This window comes from Garra rufa, chromosome 9, assembly GCF_049309525.1.
Source record: "Garra rufa chromosome 9, GarRuf1.0, whole genome shotgun sequence".
Taxonomy (NCBI): Eukaryota; Metazoa; Chordata; class Actinopteri; order Cypriniformes; family Cyprinidae; genus Garra; species Garra rufa.
The window spans coordinates 15,783,225-15,806,052 of record NC_133369.1 but is presented as its reverse complement, the minus strand read 5'-3'; the positions used below and the strand labels follow the sequence as shown (position 1 = coordinate 15,806,052).

The 22,828-nt window shown below is 31.6% G+C and overlaps 1 protein-coding gene across 1 annotated transcript; it reads left to right on the top strand.

Annotated features, from left to right (window-relative positions):
- The first annotated feature begins 1,729 nt into the window (after positions 1-1,729).
- Positions 1,730-18,507, top strand: cdc42se1 (CDC42 small effector 1). The gene is made up of 5 exons (XM_073846795.1): positions 1,730-1,841; positions 3,605-3,938; positions 10,518-10,622; positions 15,034-15,113; positions 15,201-18,507. The coding sequence occupies exons 2-4, from the start codon at positions 3,876-3,878 to the stop codon at positions 15,100-15,102; spliced, it is 237 nt and encodes a 78-aa protein (XP_073702896.1). The 5' UTR covers positions 1,730-1,841; positions 3,605-3,875; the 3' UTR covers positions 15,103-15,113; positions 15,201-18,507.
- Positions 18,508-22,828: the final 4,321 nt, after the last annotated feature.

Sequence of the window (22,828 nt, the reverse complement as noted above, 5' to 3'; positions counted from 1 at the left end):
TATGTGTGAGTACTGCGTAATTATTATGTATATGTAAATACACACATGTATATATTAAGGAAAATGTGTTAGATTTATATAAAAAATATTTATATTTATATATAATCTATATACGTGTGTGTGTGTGTGTGTGTGTGTGTGTGTGTGTGTGTGTGTGTGTGTGTGTGTGTGTGTGTGTGTGTGTGTAGCCTACATGTATGTGTGTGTGTATTTATATACATAATAAATATACACAGTTTGGTGAGTACACACACATATAGTATGTAAACATAAACTTTTATTTTGGATGCGATTTTGGATTAATCGTGATTAATCGTTTGACAGCCCTAAATAAAGATGTCTTTCTTTAGGATAGGATTGCTAAATTTCCCAGTTCTCAAGATAAAAAAGCACTTATTCGGCACAATTTTGCATTAGAATGTGTTTTAACATAATGCATTGTGTCACTTTATGGAAATTATTATTATTAATTTGCAATTGGAATATTTATATTTCTGGAAAAAAGCTTAAATATATATTTTTAATGAATATGATTTTTTCATTAAAATACACTAGCAGTCAAAAGGTTTTTTTAAAAAAAGATTTTTAATTTTTTTTTAAAGAAGTCTTCTGCTCACCAAGCCTGCATTTATTTGCTGCATTTATCCAAAATACTGCAAAAAAGTAAATTTTGAAATATTTTTACGATTTCAAGTAACTGTTTTCTATTGGAATGTATTTTAAAATGTAATTTATTCCTGTCATTTCAAAGCTAATTTTTTAGTATTACTCCAGTCACATGATCCTTCAGAAATCATTCTAATATTTTGATCTGCTTCTCAAAAAATATTTATTATTATTATGTTGAAAACAGCTGAGTATTATTTTTCAGGCTTCTTTGATGAATAGAAAGTTGAGAAGAACAGCATTTATCTGAAATAGAAATCTTTTGTAACCTTATAAATGTATTTATCATCACTTTTGATCAATTTGAAAGCATGCTTGCTAAATAAAATGATTAATTTCTATAATATCTTTCCCCAAAAACGGTAAATGCTGATCTTTGGATCTTTCTATTCATCAAAGAATCCTGAAAAAAAAAAAACTCAACTATTTTAAATATTGATAATAATAATAATGTTTCTTGAACAGCAAATCAGCATATTAAAATGATTTCTGAAGGATAATGTGACACTGAAGACTGGAGAAATGATGCTGAAAATTTAGCTTTGATCACAGGAATAAATTACATTTTAAAATATATTCAAATAGAAAACAGTTATTTTAAACAGCAAAAATATTTTAGAATTTTACTGTTTTTGCTGTACTTTAAAAAAAATCTTACTGTTTAAAAACTTTTGACTGGTAGTGCATATAAGCTATTGTTTTGTTTTTTTTCAGCAGTAGGCCTATATACAATATAATTGCAAATAACAATAATAATTTCCCAAATGTGATGCACATACACAATTTCATCCAAAAGTGCAACGGATTTGCTTTTAAATCTTAAGCACTGGAAAACTAAGAAATCTTAGCAAATATATTCCAAAGGGAACTATTTAAATTGAGTAAAATGAAAAGTTTGAGCCAGTTAATTTCCCTCTCCGTCAACAAATATCTACAGATAAAATAAAGACAGATTTTATATTGTATGCACACGCCATACACATATATATTGTATATATCTGTCGCCCGTTGGTGGCGCTGATGGTCTCTGGTTTGAAGTATTTCCTCATATTAATGGGGGAAACTTCAACCACACCTCAGTGATCTGGGAAACACAGAGTCATTTCCACCCTCAGCTCTCCACACAAGACTTGCTTCACTCCGGCCGCTCACTGGGGCTCTCGTTTACATCTAAGGTAACGTTTTTCGTCCTCTTTTAATTTATGCTAGAAAATAAAATAACTTTTCCAAGTCTCTTAATTCATTTGAGCCGCTAACACGGCCCGGGATCGATCGAGCCGGAGTGTTGTGCCAAACTTTCAGTTATAGTTGAGTTTGAATAGGAGCAGCGCCTGTGCGGTTGAGTAATAAAGACGAGAAAGATAAGCGATGGACGCTGATACTCTAGTTAACTTTAGTCGGATGACTCTCTGACAACTTAATCACCGATGTGCTCAGAGTTAAACATAGTCGAGGAGAAGAAAAAAAACTTTTTTTTTAGTTTTACACAATGTTGTATTGTCTTCCCAAAAACTTCCTCTGGGCTGTTTGTTTTCTGCCTGCGGCTGAGTGGTTTGTTTGTTAGTATTGTTTGTTAACCGTGTTTACTCGTTTACTGAACTCATTCTAGGCGTGTTTTAGTAGCTGTCAGTGTAACGGCTTTGTTGCTTATTACACGAATTTTCCGTGTATTTCCTTTTAGTTGTAACGGTTTAGCACTAGAAAGTGTTCTCAGTGTCCAAGAAAGCGGCTGTCTTAAACCAGCGAACTGCCTTCCTAGACAGCATAAAACCATTGCTGTCTACTTAGGGAGTTCAGCTGAAGATTTAGGACGGCTACTTTGTGTGAATATTTTGTATTTATTTGTTAAAAACTACCATGGTACTACTTGATTTTCGATATACCACCATAATACCATGCTAGTCTTTGTGAACCATATTAATAGCAACATGAATATTTTAGTTATTCCGTACAATTGTATATTTCAAAGTACCATGTTATTACACTACCAGTGTAATGCACACTACCAGTCAAAAGTTTTTGGACATTAAGATTTTTATTGTTTTTATTGTTGATCCCAAGTACAGCAAAACAGTAGAGTTTTGAATCTGTGTTCTAAAATGTAATTTATTCCTGTGATTTCAAAGCAAACATTTTTATTTAATTATTATTAACAGCATAACAGCATTTTTCTGAAATATAATTTTTTGTAACATTGTCTTTATGATCACTTTTGATCAATTTAAAGCATCCTTGCTAAATAAAATGATAATTTCCATATTTTTTTCTGAACTGTTTTAAATATTTATAATAATAATAATGATGAATGTTTCTTGAACAGCAAAGTCAGCATATTAGAATGATTTCTGAAGGATCGTGTGACGCTGAAGACTGGAGTAATGATGCTGAAAATTCAGCTTTGCCATCAAAAAATACATAAAAATGTTGGTTGTTTTTGATCACTGGAATAAATTACATTTTAAAACAGTTATTTTATAAAGGAAAAATATTTCACATTTCTCAATCATTACTGATTTTGCTGTATTTTGGATCAAATAAATGCAGGCTTGCTGAGCAGAAAAGATAATAAAAAAAAACATTTAAAATCTTACTGTTCAAAAACTTTTGACTGGTAGTGTATATGGTAATATATCACAGCATGATGGTACTGCTATAGTGCTTTTTCTTTTATAAGCTGTTTTCGAAGATAATTGGAGTACTATCATGTAAATGTATATCATAAATGTTCAGTTCTATATTATATATCTTAGTGCTAAAGAAAGAAATTACAAGATTACAAAATGATAATTTCTTTAATTTTAAGATTTGCATTATTCGTAATTAGTGTAAGTTACTGTTTTGTATGTAGTGTGTTAAATGTATAATACATGGTGTGTTTGTATACTGGATTCAGGTCTACTTCATTGAAATTCTTTTTTTTTTTTCTTTCATTAAACAGATTGGTCTGTAACAGCTCTGCCTCATATAAACCCTACAGTCCTACAGAATCAACTGGAAATCAGGGGCCCAGAATAACTGAGGGAATAAGGGGTCTTGTGTATATATACTTAAAGCGAAGACATCAACAAGGATTCTGTCAGTGATCAGGACGGAGTTTTTTGGACGAGCCACGTCTTATATCGCTGAGTGTTGAGGATTAGATTCTCTCTCTGTCTTGTCTCTAAACGGCCTGCAGGGTGGCGAGAGAGAGGGGGGAACCCAACCGGTGCATGCCGGAGATGAGTGCATTCTGGCATAAGATTGGCTGCTGCGTGGTAGCCAAACCTCCTCCGGTAAGTGTCTCATTTGAAGAGATTTATAGTTTTATTTCCCAGGCCTCTATCATAAGCTGGTTTAATACAATAAAACCTAGTTTTCAAGAATCTACATGAATCACAGGTAGTGTGATATCAGCCTCCTTTTCAGAACAACATCTGGACTAATTTCATCAATTAGGCATTCCCCGTGGCTCATGCGCGTTTTGTGTTCGTTAATCACGCGAAGAATGACTCATGCTGGTCTAGGGCAGAAAAGGAACCTTTCAGCTGATGTGAATGTGACCCAGATAGTCTCAGGAGTTTGTCAGGAGTGTAAATGTGTTTTTGAGAGTGAAGCCAGACGTGAAACACAGATGGACAAAGAATGCTCTGTCACTGAAGGGGTGAATGTATAGAGGTATGGATCTAAACCACTTTGCATGTGAGGGAAGTCTGATAAATGTGGCCACATATGCATATTTTATTTTATATATATATATATATATATATATATATATATATATATCAAGAATATACACCACAGTTCAAAAGTTTGGGGTCAGTAAGATTTAAAATATCTATCTATCTATAGATCAAACATTCTATCTATAACAATCTATCTGTTTTTCTAGCTATCATTCTATTTAACTTTTTAATGCTACAGTTCTTTGTGGTCCTCGAATCTGATTGGCCGAGAGCCTTTTCCAGCAGTGCGATATTCTAGTGATAACAGAACTCCAACCGTTTCACAGTGTGTATCACTCCGCTTGTGTTATTTCTCACAGCAAATGTTATGGCAGATGCCCAAATCCACAATAATTAAAAAAAAAAAAAAAAACTGTTTTTGTGTCACGGAATGTAGTTTTAAGAGTTTTTATTAGGCGAGAATGTACTTGTTTAGACTACAAAAAATGTGGTTTGTTAATAAAGATAACGTCTATTTGAAAATTTGCTTTGAGATTTTTGGAGATGTCCAAAAACTGGCTGTTCAGTGCTCATGAACCCACTGAAAGTAGCCTTACCTCAGCCAGTTCTTTTGCAATGGGCTGCTGGTTCTGATGTCTCTGTAGTGGTTAAAAATGAGTGATAATTAGTTTTGGATGTATCTAATAGGCAGTTTTTGGTCTTGTGTTATTACGGCCAAATCACAGCCATGTTGTGCTGCTGCGAGTGAGATATTGCTCATATATAGTACTTAAATGCAAAAGTATGGACATTTTTGATGTTGCAAAAGATTTCTATTCTAAATAAATGCTCATTAAAAGTCCAGAAAAAAAATGGTTTCCACAAAAGTTTAGCAGCTGTTTCAGACATTTATTAATAAGAAATGTTTCTTAAGCGTGAAATCAGCATATTAAAATGATTTCTAAAGGATCATGTGGCACTGAAGACTGGAAAATAAGCTTTGCCATCGAAGAAATAAATAAAAAATTTCAATATTATTAAAATTATTATTAAAATGCATAATGGTTGTTTCAAATTGTAATAATAATCTACAATATTACTGTTTTTACTGTGCTTTCGGTCAAATAATTGCAGCCTTGGTGAGCGACTATTCAATAACACAACAGTTCTTTGTGGTCCTTGAATCTGATTGGCTGAAAGCCTTTTCCAGCAGTGTGATATTTTAATGATAACAGAACTACAACGATTTCACTGTTTGTATCACTCCGCTTGCAGAATTTCTCATATCAAGTGTAATCATTTCAAGATGTGAGCTCCAGTGAGCTCTCGGTACTGTAGTGGTTAAACATGAGAGATAATTAGTTTTAGATAATTCTAATGGGCAGTCTTAGGTCTCATATTATTACAGTATTTGGCTTGCAGCCTCGTGCCTACCGCCGGATCAAAGCCATGCTGATACACAGCTATATCACACTGCTATGAGTGTGATAATGCTTTTATACAGTACTTTTATTCAGCAAGGATGCCTTAAATTGATCAAACACAACTTTATGAACATTTATAATGTTGCAAAAGATTTCTATTTCAAACAGATGCTGTTCTTTCATCTTCCTGTTGATTTAAAAATCCAGAAAAAAAATGGTTAATTAATAAGAAGTGTTTCTCGAGTATTAAATCAGCATATTAAAATGGTTTCTGAATCCAGACAAAAATGGTTTCCACAAAAGCTTAGCAGCTGTTTCGAACATTCATTAATAAGTGTTTCTTGAGCATTAAATCAGCACATTAAAATGATTAGCATCATGTGGAACTCATGACTGGAATAATGGCTATTGAAAATTCAGTTTTGCCATTAAAAATATATTACAATTTTAAACATTTTGAAATGCAAACCAGTTGTTTCAAATTGTAATAATTTTTCACAGTATTACAGTTTTTAACTGTGCTTTTGATCAAGTAATTGCAGCCTTGGTGAATAAAAAATATAACAGTTTTACAGACCACAAACTTTTGAACTCCAACTCACGTTTTTCGAAAACCTGTATGATTGACTTATGACTCACATACTACATATTCCTGTACTATATTACACCATACTATAAATCTTCTAAAGCTATACAATTGTTTGATAAAAGTTGCCATTTTCTAAAAATCTAATGTTAATTAGTTTTTTAGCTTTCAGATTTCATTAATGGTTGTGCATATTCACACGTGGCACCACAAAATGCTTGTACCACGTTTGACCTCTCCTTCTTGTACGTTTTGATCATGATGTGGCAAGTTTTATGTGAATAATGACTTGAATATCAGTCTGTTCCTCACACAAAACAATTGGCTTTAAGACTTTGAATATGGAGCATGAGTCATATGGATCTCTTTATGGGACTTTTATGATCTTTTTTTGGCGCATGACAGTCTGTGGCGGTCTACTTTCATTTCATTGTAAAAGAGCCAGTTTGGACGTTCAGACATTCTGCCAAACATCTCCTTTTGTATTGCATGAGCAAAGAAAGTTGAAAAGTCATTGATACAGCAAAATATATATGTATATTTTAGAGTGGACTATCTCTTTTAATATTCCTTTAAGTTTACAAATCATGTTTATGTTTCTAAAGCTTTGCATATTTGATATCAGATTACTTGGTTTAGGCTTTGTTAGTCAGTTTGTTTTTATCTGGATTGGGGTTCTGAGCCAATGATGACCCAGGTTTACCATGGTCTCCTGTAACAATGACAGGGGGTTCTGAAGGGAAGCTGGCTCCTCTGAGCTGGGAGTGCTCATTCTTTTCCTCCCTCCTTCCTCTTTTTTATTTTTAGGTTCTTGTTTGTTCTATTGTTGGGTGGGGGGTGAGGTCAGACAGCAGTGGGCATCTGTAACAGACCAGTGCTACATCCCTGTGCAAGAGCAATTTTCTTCAACTGATTTAGATAAAATGATTGTGTTTGAAGTGTCTCCTTACATCAGAGAAGGTGATAAGGACTAAAGCATGTGCCAAGGGTTTGCTATGATATGGGCCATTGACTATACAAAGATTATGAAAGTAAACACCTTCAAGGATGTCTGGAGTTACATAAGGGATGTTGGATTTGAAAAACTAAGTTTAGCTTGTAACTGTTTTCAAACTGAATTGCTTGGGCCAGAGCAGAAAACATACAAATAGTTTTTCTTTCTTTCTTTCCTTCTTTCCTTCTTTCCTTCTTTCCTTTTTTCTTTCTTTCTTTTTTCCTTACATAATGCAATAAGAATTTGTTGTTTAAAAATTTATTATTGTTATTATTTTTAAATTACTGCTGTGATTATTGTTATTATAGTAATTTTATTATACGTAAAATAAAAAATCCTTAAATAGTATCTCAGAGTGCCCAAGGGATTTGTCTTATTATAAAACGTATTATTGTTAGAAATTGTTGTTATTAGAAATTTGTTATTTCTAAATATATTGCTGCCATTTTCATTATTATTATTATTATTATTATTATTATTATTAATATTATTATTATTTAAATGAAAAATCCCCTAGTAGTACTTCAAAGTGCCCAAGAGATCTGTCTTATTATAAAATTTGTTATTGTTATAAAATGTTTATTGTTGTTATTTTTAAATTATTGCTGACATTTATTGTTGTTGTTGTTATTGTTATTATTATTTTATGTAAACAAAGTCCTCACATTTTACCTCAAAGTGCCCAAGAAATTTGTTGTATTATAAAAATGTATTATTGTTATAAAATCAAATTTTACCTCAAGTTGCCCAAAATATTTGTCCTATTATAAAAATTATTGTTATAAAAAGTTCATTTTTTGTTATTTTAAATTATTATTATTATTATTATTATATGTAAATGAAAAATCCTAAAATTTTACCTCCCAAGAGTTTGTTAAAAAATGTTTATTTTTGTTATTTTTAAATAATTGCTGCCATTTTTATTATTCTACATATATTTTTATATTTATATATATTATATCTATATAATATCTATATACTTATCATTTATTATTATTATAATAAATTATTATTAAAATAATAATAAATGATTTATATATATATATATATATATATATATATATTTAATTTAATTGCTCAATAGCCAATGTAACTATTTATGTAATAATAATGATAATAATAAAAAAGAGTATTTTTAACACTGTACATAAATTACAAATAAATATTTATATTCCTATTTTATGTAAAATTATCCCTCATAGCTTTCATTAGGTTTATCGAATGGATGGTTATTTACTTTACTTATTACTGTTATTTAGGAAGAAATAACTATTTATGTAATAATAATTTTGATGTATAACAGCATTATTAGTATAATTATAGTTTTTAATGATGATAACTTTAACACCAACCAAATGATCTGATCACTAACATCAAACAGTTTCTCTGATCTGTTTCAAAAACTATAGTGTGAGATAGGACTGGGCGGTACACCGGTGTCATAGTCAGCACCGGTGTGACATTGCGCCACAACATGGATTTTCTAATACCGTCAATACCGTAATAAATGTGCCTCGAACGGCTGCATTTACATCAATAATAGCTAATTCTAAATAATAAGGCATTACATTTTCTTCAAACGTTCAGTTGTGGTCTGAATACCTGTCCTTATACTATATCTTGTTGTAAGTAAAAAGTAAAACATATTCGTATCAGCTTTGCAGGTGGTAGGTAAAAGGGGATTGGCCATTAAACGACTGGTGAAACATTGCGAAGAAAGGTCGGGCCTGTAGCCTATACCAGGGGCGGGCAATCGGGACGACCGGGACTTTTCCCGGCGGCCGGCCGAAGGATTTTACACAGCGGATCACAAATTGAGTGGACGCGAGGCGAACGCGACCGGCCTGTTTACTTTTACTTTCGATTTTGCGATAACGCACACTCTGTGTAAAGGGAGCAGCACATCTTATAATGTTAATAGATATTTGTCAATGAGTACAAGATTGCAGCAAATCCTCCAGTCTATGTTTGTAATCTCTCTTTACTTTCGACCCGTGATCATTCAAATCTAAAGGACATAGTTCACTGAGTCCGATTTTCGTATGCGTTTTTTTTTTTTTTTTTTCTCATATTCGCCATCCTTATCAAAATGCTTAGGCTATTATGGATGCGAAAATGCAGAAAGTCAAACACGATCCGATTTTTTATTTTATTTTATTTTTTTATGACGGACGAAAGTTTCAGAGGCAGTGTGTAAACTCGATTAACATAACCTGTATTTTTTTAACGTGCAAAAATCTCATGTGTGCAATGACATTAACTCCAGCAGCTCGTGTTGGATGCAGGGTTGCCAAGTCCTTGTTTTCCCCACAGAATTGGTCTACCTTTAAACTGTTGCCATGGGTTGATTTCCCCCAGTTATTTAAAGGTTTTAAATATTGCAGAAATTAAATTTCAATAAAAAAAATATTTTTTGTTTTGTTGTACACTGTTCTGATCTTTTAGTTTTTTTTGCAAAATAAATATGTTAAGAATGCATACTCTCCCATGTCTCTTTTTGATAAGGATACCTACCATTTACTTATTATATTATAAAAATATTAACTTTATTCACATACTAAAGGGACAGGACAGGCTACTCCTCCCAAAATGTACCAAAAAAAAATAATACCGTGATATTATACAGTCACCTTTCAAAAGATGAAAAACACTGTGATATTAATTTTAGGTCATATCGCCCACCCCTAGGATTTCGGATAAGTCTAGAAGATGTATTTGATGATTGACAATGTGAATCCAGTGGTTTATGTTGTGTAAAATGCACTTTGTTCACTCTGGACAGACAAGTAATAGCATGTATGCCAACACCCCTGCTATGGCACATGATCTCATCAAATAATTATTCCAATTGTTGATGGAAGTTTTTTTTTTTTTTTTTTTTTTTTAGTTCTACTTATATAATCTATGACTAACTCTACCACATAGTTATGGGAAACAAAGAAAAGAAACTGTAAACTTTATAACAGATGGGGATTTTTAGGAACTCATTGAACTCCTGCTCATCTTCAGGATGTATCCAGGAATAGGTTCCATGGGGAAACATTAGTGTAATATCACCCAGGCACTTCTGAGGTCATTGTATGGTCACATGACGGGCTTCACTTAAATTTTCAACACCTGGGGTTTACGTCATGCTGTTTCACCGATCTCAATCAAGTGCTTTGTTTATGCTGGACCATTGTTAATTTAAGCATCTGTGTTCACAGAAGAAGAAACGGAGGAGAATTGACCGTAGCATGATCGGAGAGCCCACAAACTTCGTTCATCTGACACACATAGGCTCTGGTGAAATGGCAGATGGCATGCAGCCGGTAAGACATGTTTTATAATGTTGGTACAGTGGGGCTGTCTCATTTGTATATTTATGGCATGGCTATAATTAATTTACATTGACAGAACAAATAGTTCTGCATGCATTCTTTACTGATTCTTTGAGTAATACCAGATTGCTACAGGCACCTATTAAAAATTTTCATACAAATATACCTGACACCCACTACCAGTCCTTTTGGAAATCCCTGTTGTTTTTCTTTTGACCTCTTTCATTTTCGTTTTTGCCCTCAAAGCAGCTGCACCTGTCAGTTGTCTGAACATGTCATGTTTAAAAGCTTGACGTGAATGTTGAAGGCATTTAAAAAAAAATGTATTAGTAGTAATAGTAGTTTTAATATATATTTTATCTTCTAATGAGTTTGGAAGCAATAATGTTTTCAATTTTATTTTAGCTTATAAATTCTTTTTTAAAAGGATAGTTCACCCAAAAATTAAAAATTACCCCAAGATTTACTCACCCTCAAGCCATTTTAGGTGTATATGACTATGGCAGTGAATGCGTGTCAATATTTTGAAATCCAATAAAGTGCATCCATCCATCATAAAAGTACTCCACATGGCTCCGGAGAGTTAATATAAGCCTTCTAAAGTAAATCGATGTTTGTGTAAGAAAAATATCCGTATTTAAAACTTTATAAACCATAATCTCTAGCTTCTGCTAACTGCCATACCCACGTTTACAAGAAAGTGTTCAGTGTTAATTTCGTCATAATTTGTCAACGACATTTTTTCACTGAAAATGAGGCGATAATGAAACAAAAGCTTGTTTTGAATGACAAAAACTATGACAAATCTGTTGACATTTGTCAACAAATAAAAACGAGACGAAAATATTAAAGGGATAGTTCACCCAAAAATGAAAATTTGATGTTTATCTGCTTACCACCAGGGCATCCAAGATGAGGCTTTTTAATATTGTCCATATCGATATCGGAATTATATCGTATCGACCGAAATTAAGAAATATATTGTGATATAAATTTTTGCCATATCGTCCAGCCCTATTTTAATATAAAGGCAATGTTGCATGTCGAAGCAGTTATATTTGTGTCTATCATGATAAAACCTTGATATCAAACCTATACAATGAGTTTGGTCATTTAGATAAATGCTAAATAAATGCATTACACTATATAAACCCATTCGATTTTAAAATGTTATGATTTTTATATGACTAAAACTAAATGGAATTTTAGTCGAAAGACTAAGACTAAATAAAAAATTTGCTGTCAAAATGAAAACTGGTAGTGTTCCAGTGGATGACGTAAGAAATAGGCGTAACATAAGCTCCAGTGAGAATATGCTAGTGTCATGTGAACCAAATTTTGTTTACAGCAAAAGGAACTTCTCGAAATCCTCGTTTCATATTTCTAATTCATTAACCAGTGTTTTGCTTTGCATTATTCACTGGGCTCCCGGGTTCGACTACATCATCCACTGGAACGCCACTTTCTTGCGAACACTTCTACGACAGTTAGCGGAAGCTAGATATTACGGTTTTAAATATGGATGTTTTTCTTACACAAACACATAAATTTACTTAAGAAGGCCTTTATTAGCCTGGCAGACCTACGTGGAGTACTTTTTATGATAGATAGATGCACTTTATTGGACTTTAAAATCTCAACACCCATTCACTGCCATTATAAAGCTTGGAAGAGCCATGAAATTTTTTAATATAACTCCAATTGTATTCATCTGAAAGAAGAAAGTCATATACACCTAGGATGGCTTGAGGATAAGTAATAAGTAAAGTCATGGGGTCATTTTCATTTTTGTGTGGACTATACCTATAATTTCAATGTTTTTTTTAGTTTGTAAAACATTAACAAACATTTTAAATTACTAATAATACTACTACTAATAATAACGTTTATTATTATTATTAAAGTGCATATTTGAATAAGGTAGACATGCTGTGTGTGTAAGATGTGATCTGAAGTGGGACTTAGCTGGTGTTCATTGGGCTGTTGTGTTGTCAAATAAGAAGGTGAGGTGTTACCTAATCCTCCAGCTCATGGAGGGACTGAATACCTGGGCAGAATCAAGCAGACTGCAACTTGCTTAGAGGAATGTTGGCAGGCAGCCCGTCAGAGACAGAATAGAGCTCTTTAAATGAGGAAATGTTCATCAAGGTCTTTGCAGTGGTCACTGATTGATTTTTCTTTAAAATGGCAATCTGTAGCTTCACGTGTGGTTTGCAAAAGTTACACCTCTTAGGAAATTAGCTTTTTATTTAATGGCACCTTTATTAGTTTTATCAAAGCAAAAGCTGGACCTTTTAACAATGCAGTGCTGATAGCTGAAACCTTCAGCGATAAGCAGTATTGGTTGATATGAGCTTTTCATAGTCCATGTGATGAACACAGGTGACTGACCCGCTGGCTTTCCCCTTGTGCTTCTGTTCTTTTGTGTTGTGCTGGGAAATTGTGTATAGAATGACCAAGTGCAATGGACTTCCTCCTCGCTCTGATGTGAGATGCAATGTTCCTGAGACACATGATGTAACAATGGGTGTGACGCTGTGAAGAGCTCTGTGTATGTGAAACAGGCTTGTTGTTGCATGAAGAATGTAGATTTTTTTTTTTTCAGCTCCACCTCTTGAAGTGTGAATTTCTTTTACAGTTTATACATCATGTAGCAATCTAATGAACACTATGCTGTGTAAAAAAAACTTTTGCGGAGATGACACATTCTTGCTAAATAATAATAAATATAATATGTGACTCTGGACTACAAAAGCAGTCTTAAGTAGCACAGGTATATTTGTAGCAATTGCCAAAAATACATTGAATGGATCAAAATTATATTTTTCTTTATGCAGAAAATCATTAGGATATTAGGTAAAAATCATGTTCCATTAAGATATGCTGTAGATGTCCTACTGCAAATATATTAAAACTTAATTTTTGATTAGTAAAATGCTTTAAAGGTGATTTTTATTTTTTTATTTTTTATTTTTTATTTTTTTGGCTCCCTGAGATTCCAGATTTTCAAATAGTTGTATCTCGACCAAATAGTATCCTAATGGAAAGCTTGTTTACTACTACTAAATAAATAAAAATAAATAAAAATACTACTACTGTCATTATCATCATATTACTATAATACATAATATATAATACATATTAATAATAATAATACACAACAACATTAATAATAATAATAATAATAGGCAAATTAAATATAATTCTAGTACTAAATACTAAATTACTATTATTATTATTATTATTATTATTATTATTATTACTAGTACTACTACTACTACTACATAAAAACGAATAAATTCATACTAAATAAAATTACTATTACTACTACTATCATATTACTATACATTTTAACTCAGTACTTTTATAATTAAACAACACCACTTATAATAATAATAATAATAATAGTAATAATAATAATATCTTGTTATAATAAAAGTAATGAGTTAAACTGTAGTAATATGACAATGATGATGACAGTAGTAGTAATATTTATTTAGTATTTATGGTATATAGTATTAAAATTATATTTCATTTGATTTTCTTATTGTTTTGTATTATTATTATTATTATTATTATTATTATTATTATATCATTATTATTAATAATAATAATAATAATAATAATACTTAATACAATAAAACAATAATAATAATTTTGTTGTTGTTTTGTATTATTATTATTATTATTATTATTATAAATGTGTTAAAATGTATAGTAATATGATATTAGTAGTAGTAATATTTGTTTAGTATTTATTGTATAGTGCTAAATTTTATTATTATTATTATTATTATTATTATTATTATTTATTATTAAATAGTAGTTTGTTTGTATTAATGTTATTATTATTTAAAAGTAATGAGTAATATTGTAATGGTAATATGGTGATTTATTAGTAGTAGTATTTTTTTTTTTACTATACTATATAATTTTCATTGTGCATTGTACTTACATTATATTTAATTGGCGTATATTTTAATTGCATTTGTTGTTGTTGTATATACCTAAACATAAATACTGTTAAAATAATATCATTACTCTTGCTATATTAATTTGTAGTTTTTACTTATTTTTTTACTTGTGTGTGTGTGTGTGTGTGTGTGTGTGTGTGTGTATTATTCTTAGAATTGAATGCTGCTTTAATAGCAGGAACATTCAATAAATGCTCTCTTGTTTGTCTTAGGAGAAAGTTACAGTTGTTTTCCCTAGTATATTAGATTATTTGACCTCACTTGAAGATTAAACTTTCACTTTAAGACCACTTTAAGACTTGGATCATACAAATGGAAAACATACTGTACTACTGAAAGTGTAGTTATGTTTGTTAAAGTGGACTTATTGTTAATAATTACGCATGTTTTCCATGCCGATAACCTGATTGTGCCACTTCCTTTTGCAGTCTGGCCCGATGCAGGAACAAATGAGATCCAAAGTGCCTCATGCTAATGGACGAAACAGCTTGTTATAGCCTTTTTACCTGTGAGTATGAACACACACCTTCCTCTTTCTCTCCATCCTCTCACATTCACATTCACTACATGTTTTAACAGCTCATCTGTTCCCCAGGCTTTTTTGTTTTTACCCCAATCTCCGTAAAGTGCCCTCAGCAGAACGTATCCAGCTAGCAGCACTGCACCAAAGAGGAGGAGATAAAGAACAGATCCTGATCACAAAAATGACAACCTCCTTGCTGCAGCTACCAACATGGACGCCACCTCTGCAGGTTTTTTATGTTTTGGATCCTCTGGAATGTCTCCGAGGAGACGTTTGTCCCCCTCTCTACTCTAAGACTGTTTTTAATTTGGACCGGATTGTATGAGAACGTCTGACAAAGAGTGTGAATGTGTGACGTGTGCATTTGAGACACTGGCTGTGCTTGCCGTGGAAGAGGAAAGGCTCTTATCGCTTTAACCCAGGGGACTATTTGACTGCCTTCCCAAAGTTATAACTGGCATGTTTGTCATAGTCTGTCATTGATAAGGATGTGCGCAAGTGTGTGTTTGCTTTTGTTTTGTAATGGAAATATATGTGCACCTATACCATTATAGTGTCTCCAACTGCTTGGCATTGACAGTTGCACAAATTAGTGTGTTATTCAAAGCCCTCCGGTATGTGTATAGTAGATGGATATAGTATGAAAATATAGCTTTTTTTCATTTCAGAATGTCTGATATTGCATTAACAAATAGTGCATAATGGCCTTTAGAATTCTAAAGGAATAGTTTTAAATAATACCTATAAAAAAACACTCATTTATTCACCTTCAAGTAATTTCAAACCCATATATATGGAAGCCCGCAACTGAATAAAAAAACAAAACAAATAAAATGTATTTTTGCGAGATAAATTCACAATTCTGACTTTTGCGACTTTTTCTGAGAAATGAAGTCAGATTGCGTGACAAACTCGCAATTCTGATTTAATACATAATTGCAAGTCAGAATTGTGAGATATAAACTTGCAATTTTGAGATTTTTTTTTTCCTCTCAAAACTGGGTTTTATAAATCACAGTTGCAAGTTTATATTTCAACAAAGTCAGAATTTGAGAAAAGTCAGAATTTTGAGTTTATATTTTGCAATTGTGGGAAAAATGCCAGAATTGCGACTTTTTATCTTGCGATTTTGGCTTTATTTGTCACAGTTGTAAGTTTACCACGATTTGGAGGAAAAAAAGTCTGAATTATGAGTTTATATCTCACAGTTGTGGGATTTTAGCTTGCAATTTTGGCTTTATTTCTCGCAATTGTGAGTCTATATTAGGCAATTTGGAGGATAAAGTCAGAATTGTGAGATACTAACTTGCATTTGCAAGTTATACTTTCTCGCAATTGCAAGTTTCTATCATGCAATTCAGAGGAAAGAAAATGAATTGTGAGTTTATGTCTTGCAGTTGAGGGGAAAAAAGTTAGAATTGCAAAATACAAACTCGCTTTTGTGAGAAAAAAATTATTGTGAGCTTTTATCTCGCAATTTTGACACTATTTCTTGCAAATTGTGAGTTCACATCACGCAATTCTGAGGAAAAAAAAAGTCAGAATTGTGAGTTTATATCTTGTAGTTGTGGGAAAAGTCAAAATTGCGAGATACAAACTTACATTTGCAAGAAAAAAGATTTGTGAGTTTTTATCTTGCAATTTTGACTTTTTTTTTTTCTCGAATTGCGTGATATAAACGTACAATTGTGAGAAATAAAGTCAGAATTGTAAGTTTATATCTCGCAGTTGTGGGGGAAAAAGTCAGAATTGTGAGATACAAACTCACATTTATGAGAAAAAAAAAGAATTGCAAATTTTTATCTAATAATTTTGACTTTATTTCTCGCAGTTGTGAGATTATATAACGCAATTCAAAGAAAGAAGTCTGAATTGCAAACTCCGAATTGAAAAAAGTCAGAATTGCAAACTCGAGATTTTATGTTACAATTTTGACTTATCACAATTGTGAGTTTATATCTCGCTGTTGTAGGAAAAAATCAGAATTTGCTCTTTATTTCAATTTATTGCAATTGTGAGTTTATATCATGCAATTTGGGTAAAAAAGTTAGAATTATGAGTTTGTATATCGCAGTTGTGGGGAAAAATGAGATTCAAACTCGCATTTGCAAGAAAAAAAAGAATTGCGAGTTTATCTCGCAATTTTGACTTTATTTTTGGCAAGTGTGATTTTATATCATGCAATTCGGAGAAAGTCAATTGTGAGTTTATATCTCACATTTCTGACTTTATAACTCACAGTTGCAACTTTATGCCACGTAATTTTAGGTATAAAAAAAGTCAGAATTATGAGATAGAAATTCGCAATAACCTTTTTTATTTTTTATTCAGTGGCAGAAATTGGCTTCCATACATGTTTGTTTTTTTCTGTGGAAAAATGATATCTTCATGCTGTTTTTTTTTTTTGGAGAGCATCTAACAGGCACTAAATTGTTGTAAAAAGTCTCCAGTGTAAGAAAAAAAAGTTTGTAATGACATGAGGGTGAGTAAATAATTTTCACTTTCAGGTGAATTATTCCTTTAATCCCCAAGTATTAGAAAAAGGCTATTATCTGTTTATCTGAACAGAGACTTTGAACGGCGGCCACTGCCCTTTGTCATTTAAACCTCGCATTTAGTCTCACTTTCACACATCAAGCTCCACCCCGCACAAGCTCAAACACACGCTCTCTGTTTCCAGTCCTCACACGGCACCATGATTAAATCACTGATTTACACACACACACTTTGTATACTTTACTCTGTACTTTGTTTTTGAATGCAGCTCGATGTAGCACAATGTTGGGCTGAAATGTTAAACACCATGTTTTTGCTTGTAATTGTGATGTTTTATTTTGACCGCATTGCTTTGCAAGATCCCAAACTGTAATTTACTTTAAGTGTTTGCTGTAATCTGTTAGGAAATGTCATAGTGTGTTGCGAAAGCTTTCAGAATGTGCATGTTGCTTTAGAAATCCAGTGTTTTAGAGTTTTTTTTTTGTTTTAGTGGAAGTGCATTTCATTCTTAGCTGACTATGTAGAGGAACATGCAGATGTTTGCATCTCAGCCAAAGACCCCGACAGCTCCTTTAACTTAATTATACACGTTGCTTGCAGATTTTCTCACTTTTTGGTTTTGTTTATGTGACTGTTTGCCCATTTAAGTATCTGTCTCACTTTTGAAAGCCGTAATGTTTGTGCAAAGCACTCATTAGGCTTTTTTGTCCTTAATACTTTTCCTTTTATTTTTTTTATAAACATCTTTTAGTCTATTAGTCCGACTGATTGATTTTTGGATCAAATGGGAGCAGTAATAGTGTTCTGTTCATGCGGCATGGTGTTATGTTGATGAATCTTTTGTTGTGTATTGGTTTGTAACAATACAGTTGTACAAAGCGCAGTGTGTTGTTCTTCTTTTTTTATTGAGAAAGGTGGATTAGCTAATGCACATTAACTAAACCTTTAGGAAGCAGAGCATTTGTGGTTAAAAAGGATATAATTATTTATTTTCACTAGATACAACTTCTTTTTCTGGGCTGGGATCGTGTAGAGCCCTTTGAAGCTGCATTAAAACTACAATTTGGACCCTCAACCCTTTGGCTCCCTTTGAGGTCCACTTTATGGGGAAAAATCCTGGAATGTTTTCCTCAAAAAACTTAATTTCTTTTCGACTGAATAAGGAAAGACATGAACCTCTTGTATGACATGGGGGTGAGTAAGTTATAGGGATGAGACGATACACCTACCTCCCGATTCAATACTATCACAATACTTTTTTTTTTTTTTTTTTGAAAGAATTTCGAGTCTGCCGATTCAAATGTTCAACAAAATGAGTAGAAAAAATACTTTCTGAAATAAAATAAAGTGCTGTTACTTTGCAAACCGTTCTAGTCATTGTTTTCCCGGCAAAACAAATTTGACTTTGTTTACGCAAAGTATATTTTGGTCATCCCATTAAAAATAACATTCAAGTTGGATCATTTTAGAGCTTTGCAGTATTAAAGGAACAGTGTCGCCAAATCAACTTGGCACCCGAGCAGTGTTGCCAGGTTCGCGCGTCTATTTTGAAAATGCAGTGGCGGGAAAAATTACGAAATAATATAATGTCACAAAACTATTAGGTGAGTTTTACCCACAGCAGAGATGTTAAAGCTTTCACACAGCAGAAATAAACAAAACAACAGCCGGTAAAAGAGCTTCTCAGAGAGTCACTTCAGAGCTTTACACCGCTTCATTTAAAAATGATCACAAATTTTAACAGAAACATATTACTATGATGTATTTCTCAAAGTAATATTACTGTTATTTGTAACATTAAAAGGCCCTAAATTAAAAGGTGGCTTAAAAGACTTTAATTTTTAAGTATACATTTAATTTCATTAATGAATAGTTCAGTTATACATCATTCCCAGGATCTAACAAACATGTGGAAAACATTTCCTTCCATATTAATGGTAAATTAATATATAAATACAGATATGATATGGAAAAAATATTGTCATAATATTTCTGGCCATATCGTCTATAAATATTCAAATTGATCATGAAAAGTACTGAAAATATATCCCACAATTCAAAGAAGAAAATCAGAATTGTAAGTTTATATATCCCCTTGTAGGGGAAAAAGTGATAATTGCAGACTTGCATTTGAGAGACAAAAAAAGTTGTAATATTACTTTTTATGAGACTTTTTTTTCGAATTGCGTGATATAAACGCACAATTGCGAGAAATAAAGTCATAATTGTAAGTTTATATCCCACAATTTGGAAAAAAAGAGACATGAGTTTATATCTTGCTGTTGTAGGAAAAAATTGGCTTTATTTCTTGCAATTGAGCATATTACGCAATTCAGAGAAAAAAGTCAGAATTATGAGTTTATATCTCGCAGTTTGGGGGAAAAAAAGTGTTAAATTGTGAGATACAAACTTGCATATTTTTTGTACTATTTCTTGCTGTTGCGAGTTTATATCATGCAATTCAGAGAAAAAAAGTCAGAATTGTGAGATACAAACTCATATTTGTAGAAACAAGAATTGCAAGTTTTTATCTAGCAATTTTCACTATTTCTCGCAGTTGTAAGTTTATATCATGCAATTTGAAGAAAAAAGTCAGAATTGTGAGTTTATATCTCGCAGTTTTGGAAAAAAAAAATTATTGAATTGTGAGATACAAACTTGCATTTTTTTTTTTTTTTTTTACTATTTCTTGTTATTGTGAGTTTATATCATGCAATTCAGAGAAAAAAAGTCCGAATTCTAAGTTGTGGAAAAAAGTCAGAAATGTGAGATACAAACTCAAATTTGCGAGAAAAATAATTAAAAAAATGTATCTTGCAATTTTGACTATTTCTGGCAATTGTGAGTTTATATCATGCAATTCAGAGGAAGTCAATTGTGAGTTTATATCTCGCATTTCTGACTTTATAACTCACAGTTGCAAGTTTATGCCACATAATTCTAGGTAAAAAAAAAAGTTCAAATGAAAATGAAGAAAAGAAAATCACAATAAAATACAGATTGAATAGTTAAAAATACACATATATAACCTAAACAAGTCTCCCTAAAATGAAAAACATAGAATAAATAAATACAATTAAAATGTTCATTTTAAAGTGCGTTAATGGAATAAATCAGCTGTCAACTGTGTTTGGACGTGGCAAAAATTGAGCTAGTTTTCATTCTTTTTGGGCAGGTTTTGAGGAAGCTTTAGGCTGGATTTTTTCCTGAGACCTGGCAACCCTGCTCCCGAGTAAAGCTGTTTTAGCTTGGACAAGTTTGTTTACTTTGTGGTCCGAGCTGCGCAGCTAAAACTTAGCGCGCTTTGGTTTTGCTTTCGTTTAGTTTGACGTTATATGTTTCTCGTATGCAATAGTAATGGCAGCGCTTATGAGCTGAACAACGCAGTGGTCGCGCCAGTGCGACCGCTCACGAAAATTTGTCGCAAAACGCTCTCGCAGTACATTGAGGTCACACGCCAATCGTCTGCTCGGTGCTACTTAAAAAGTGCAACACATTTATGCATTTCGCCCTCGTTGGAATAAAAGCGGTAACTTCTCCCCACTACCTCTTAGTAAAGGTAAACTTGTTAAATATAAATCCATTCTGAGAGAAACCAATCGATGTTTAAATCGTTTCAAAAAGAATCGCGATCAATTTTTTTCTCCCACCCCTAGTGAATTATCAGGATTTTTTTATTCGGGAGTGAACTAATCATTTAACAGAAACTTGAATTTATATTTTCTAGAATTGCAAGATGAAAGAGTTTCACTTACAGGAAGGAAACAAGCTTCCATATATGTCCAAAAAGGTGCAAAGGTGGTTTTACGGTTAATTAGATGCTCTTAACTAATGCAATCAATATGGGTTTAAATAGGATTTTCTTATTACCGTAAATATGTGCAGGGTTTTATTGAGGGCTGTTCCCTTCTTGGTGTTTTGTTTTCCTTGCCATGCGTGTTTGTACAAATGTAAGCCTTAAATTTATGGGCGAAGAAATCAAAGCTGATCCCTAAAGCATGTTTTAACATCTACTGTAACAGTCATTAGTAAAGCAGCTCATGGAACACTACGTGAATGATTGCGCAAGGCACCTACAAAAACAAACAATGGACCTTTGGCACAAAGATTATTTAGGTCTCAGACCGGTACAGAGCACACTGCATTTTAATTTCCTTTTTCTCACAATGGCTTGAAAAACAGCAAAACAGTCAGGGACTTATTGAGTCTACGGTTTGAGATATTTTTGTTGCTTATATTTATTGAACAAGCCTCCATATTCAAAGCACTGTCTCATTCAGAAACCTCAAAGTTGATGTCATTTTCAAGAAAGACTTCTTTAAAAAATAAAAATAAAAAAAATATATATATACACACATACAAGCTCAAAGTCGATATAATTTTTAACAATATTTCTTTAAATCATTTTTTTCAAAAATCAAAAATATACATACAAAATCAGTCAATATATATTTTTTAATATTTTTTAAAAATTTGAAAAATTTGAAATTTGATTTGACACTTTGACCTGACCATGTTTTGTTACATACCTTTCTATTATTATCAAAGTCTATATCATTTTATCATTAATTTAATCATTTTTCAAAAAATTTAAAAATATATGTATACACACATGCAAGCTCAAAGTTGATATTTTTTTATATTTCTTTAAATAATTTTTCAAAAATATATATATTTGTTTTTTAAACAAATATATATAGACAGTCAATGTAATTTTTTTAAAAATATTTCTTTAGTTTAAAAAGTATATATATATATACACATACATAAAAGCTCAGTCAATATAATTTTTAAAAATATTTCTTTAAATAATTTTTCAAAAAAACAATTATATACACAAAAAAATCAATATCATTTTAAAAAATATTTCTTTAAATAATTTTTCAAAAAAAAATTATATACACAAACAAAATCAATATCATTTTTAAAAATATTTCTTTATAATTTTTCAAAAAAAATTATATACACAAACAAAATCAATATAATTTTTACAAATATTTCTTTAAATAATTTTTCAAAAGAAAATTATATACACAAACAAAATCAATATCATTTTTAAAAATATTTCTTTAAATAATTAAAAAAAAAATATATATATATATATATATATATATATATATATGTATGTACAAGTTCAAAGTCGATATCATTTTAAAAATATTTCTTTAAAAAAATGTTTATTTAATTTTTTAAAAATGTTTCTT

Coding starts and splice junctions, on each gene's coding strand:
- cdc42se1 (XM_073846795.1), top strand. CDS start 3,876: ATGCCGGAGATGAGTGCATTCTGGCATAAGATTGGCTGCTGCGTGGTA. Junction 3,939..10,517: donor TGGTAGCCAAACCTCCTCCG/GTAAGTGTCTCA, acceptor CTGTGTTCACAG/AAGAAGAAACGGAGGAGAAT. Junction 10,623..15,033: donor TGGCAGATGGCATGCAGCCG/GTAAGACATGTT, acceptor TTCCTTTTGCAG/TCTGGCCCGATGCAGGAACA.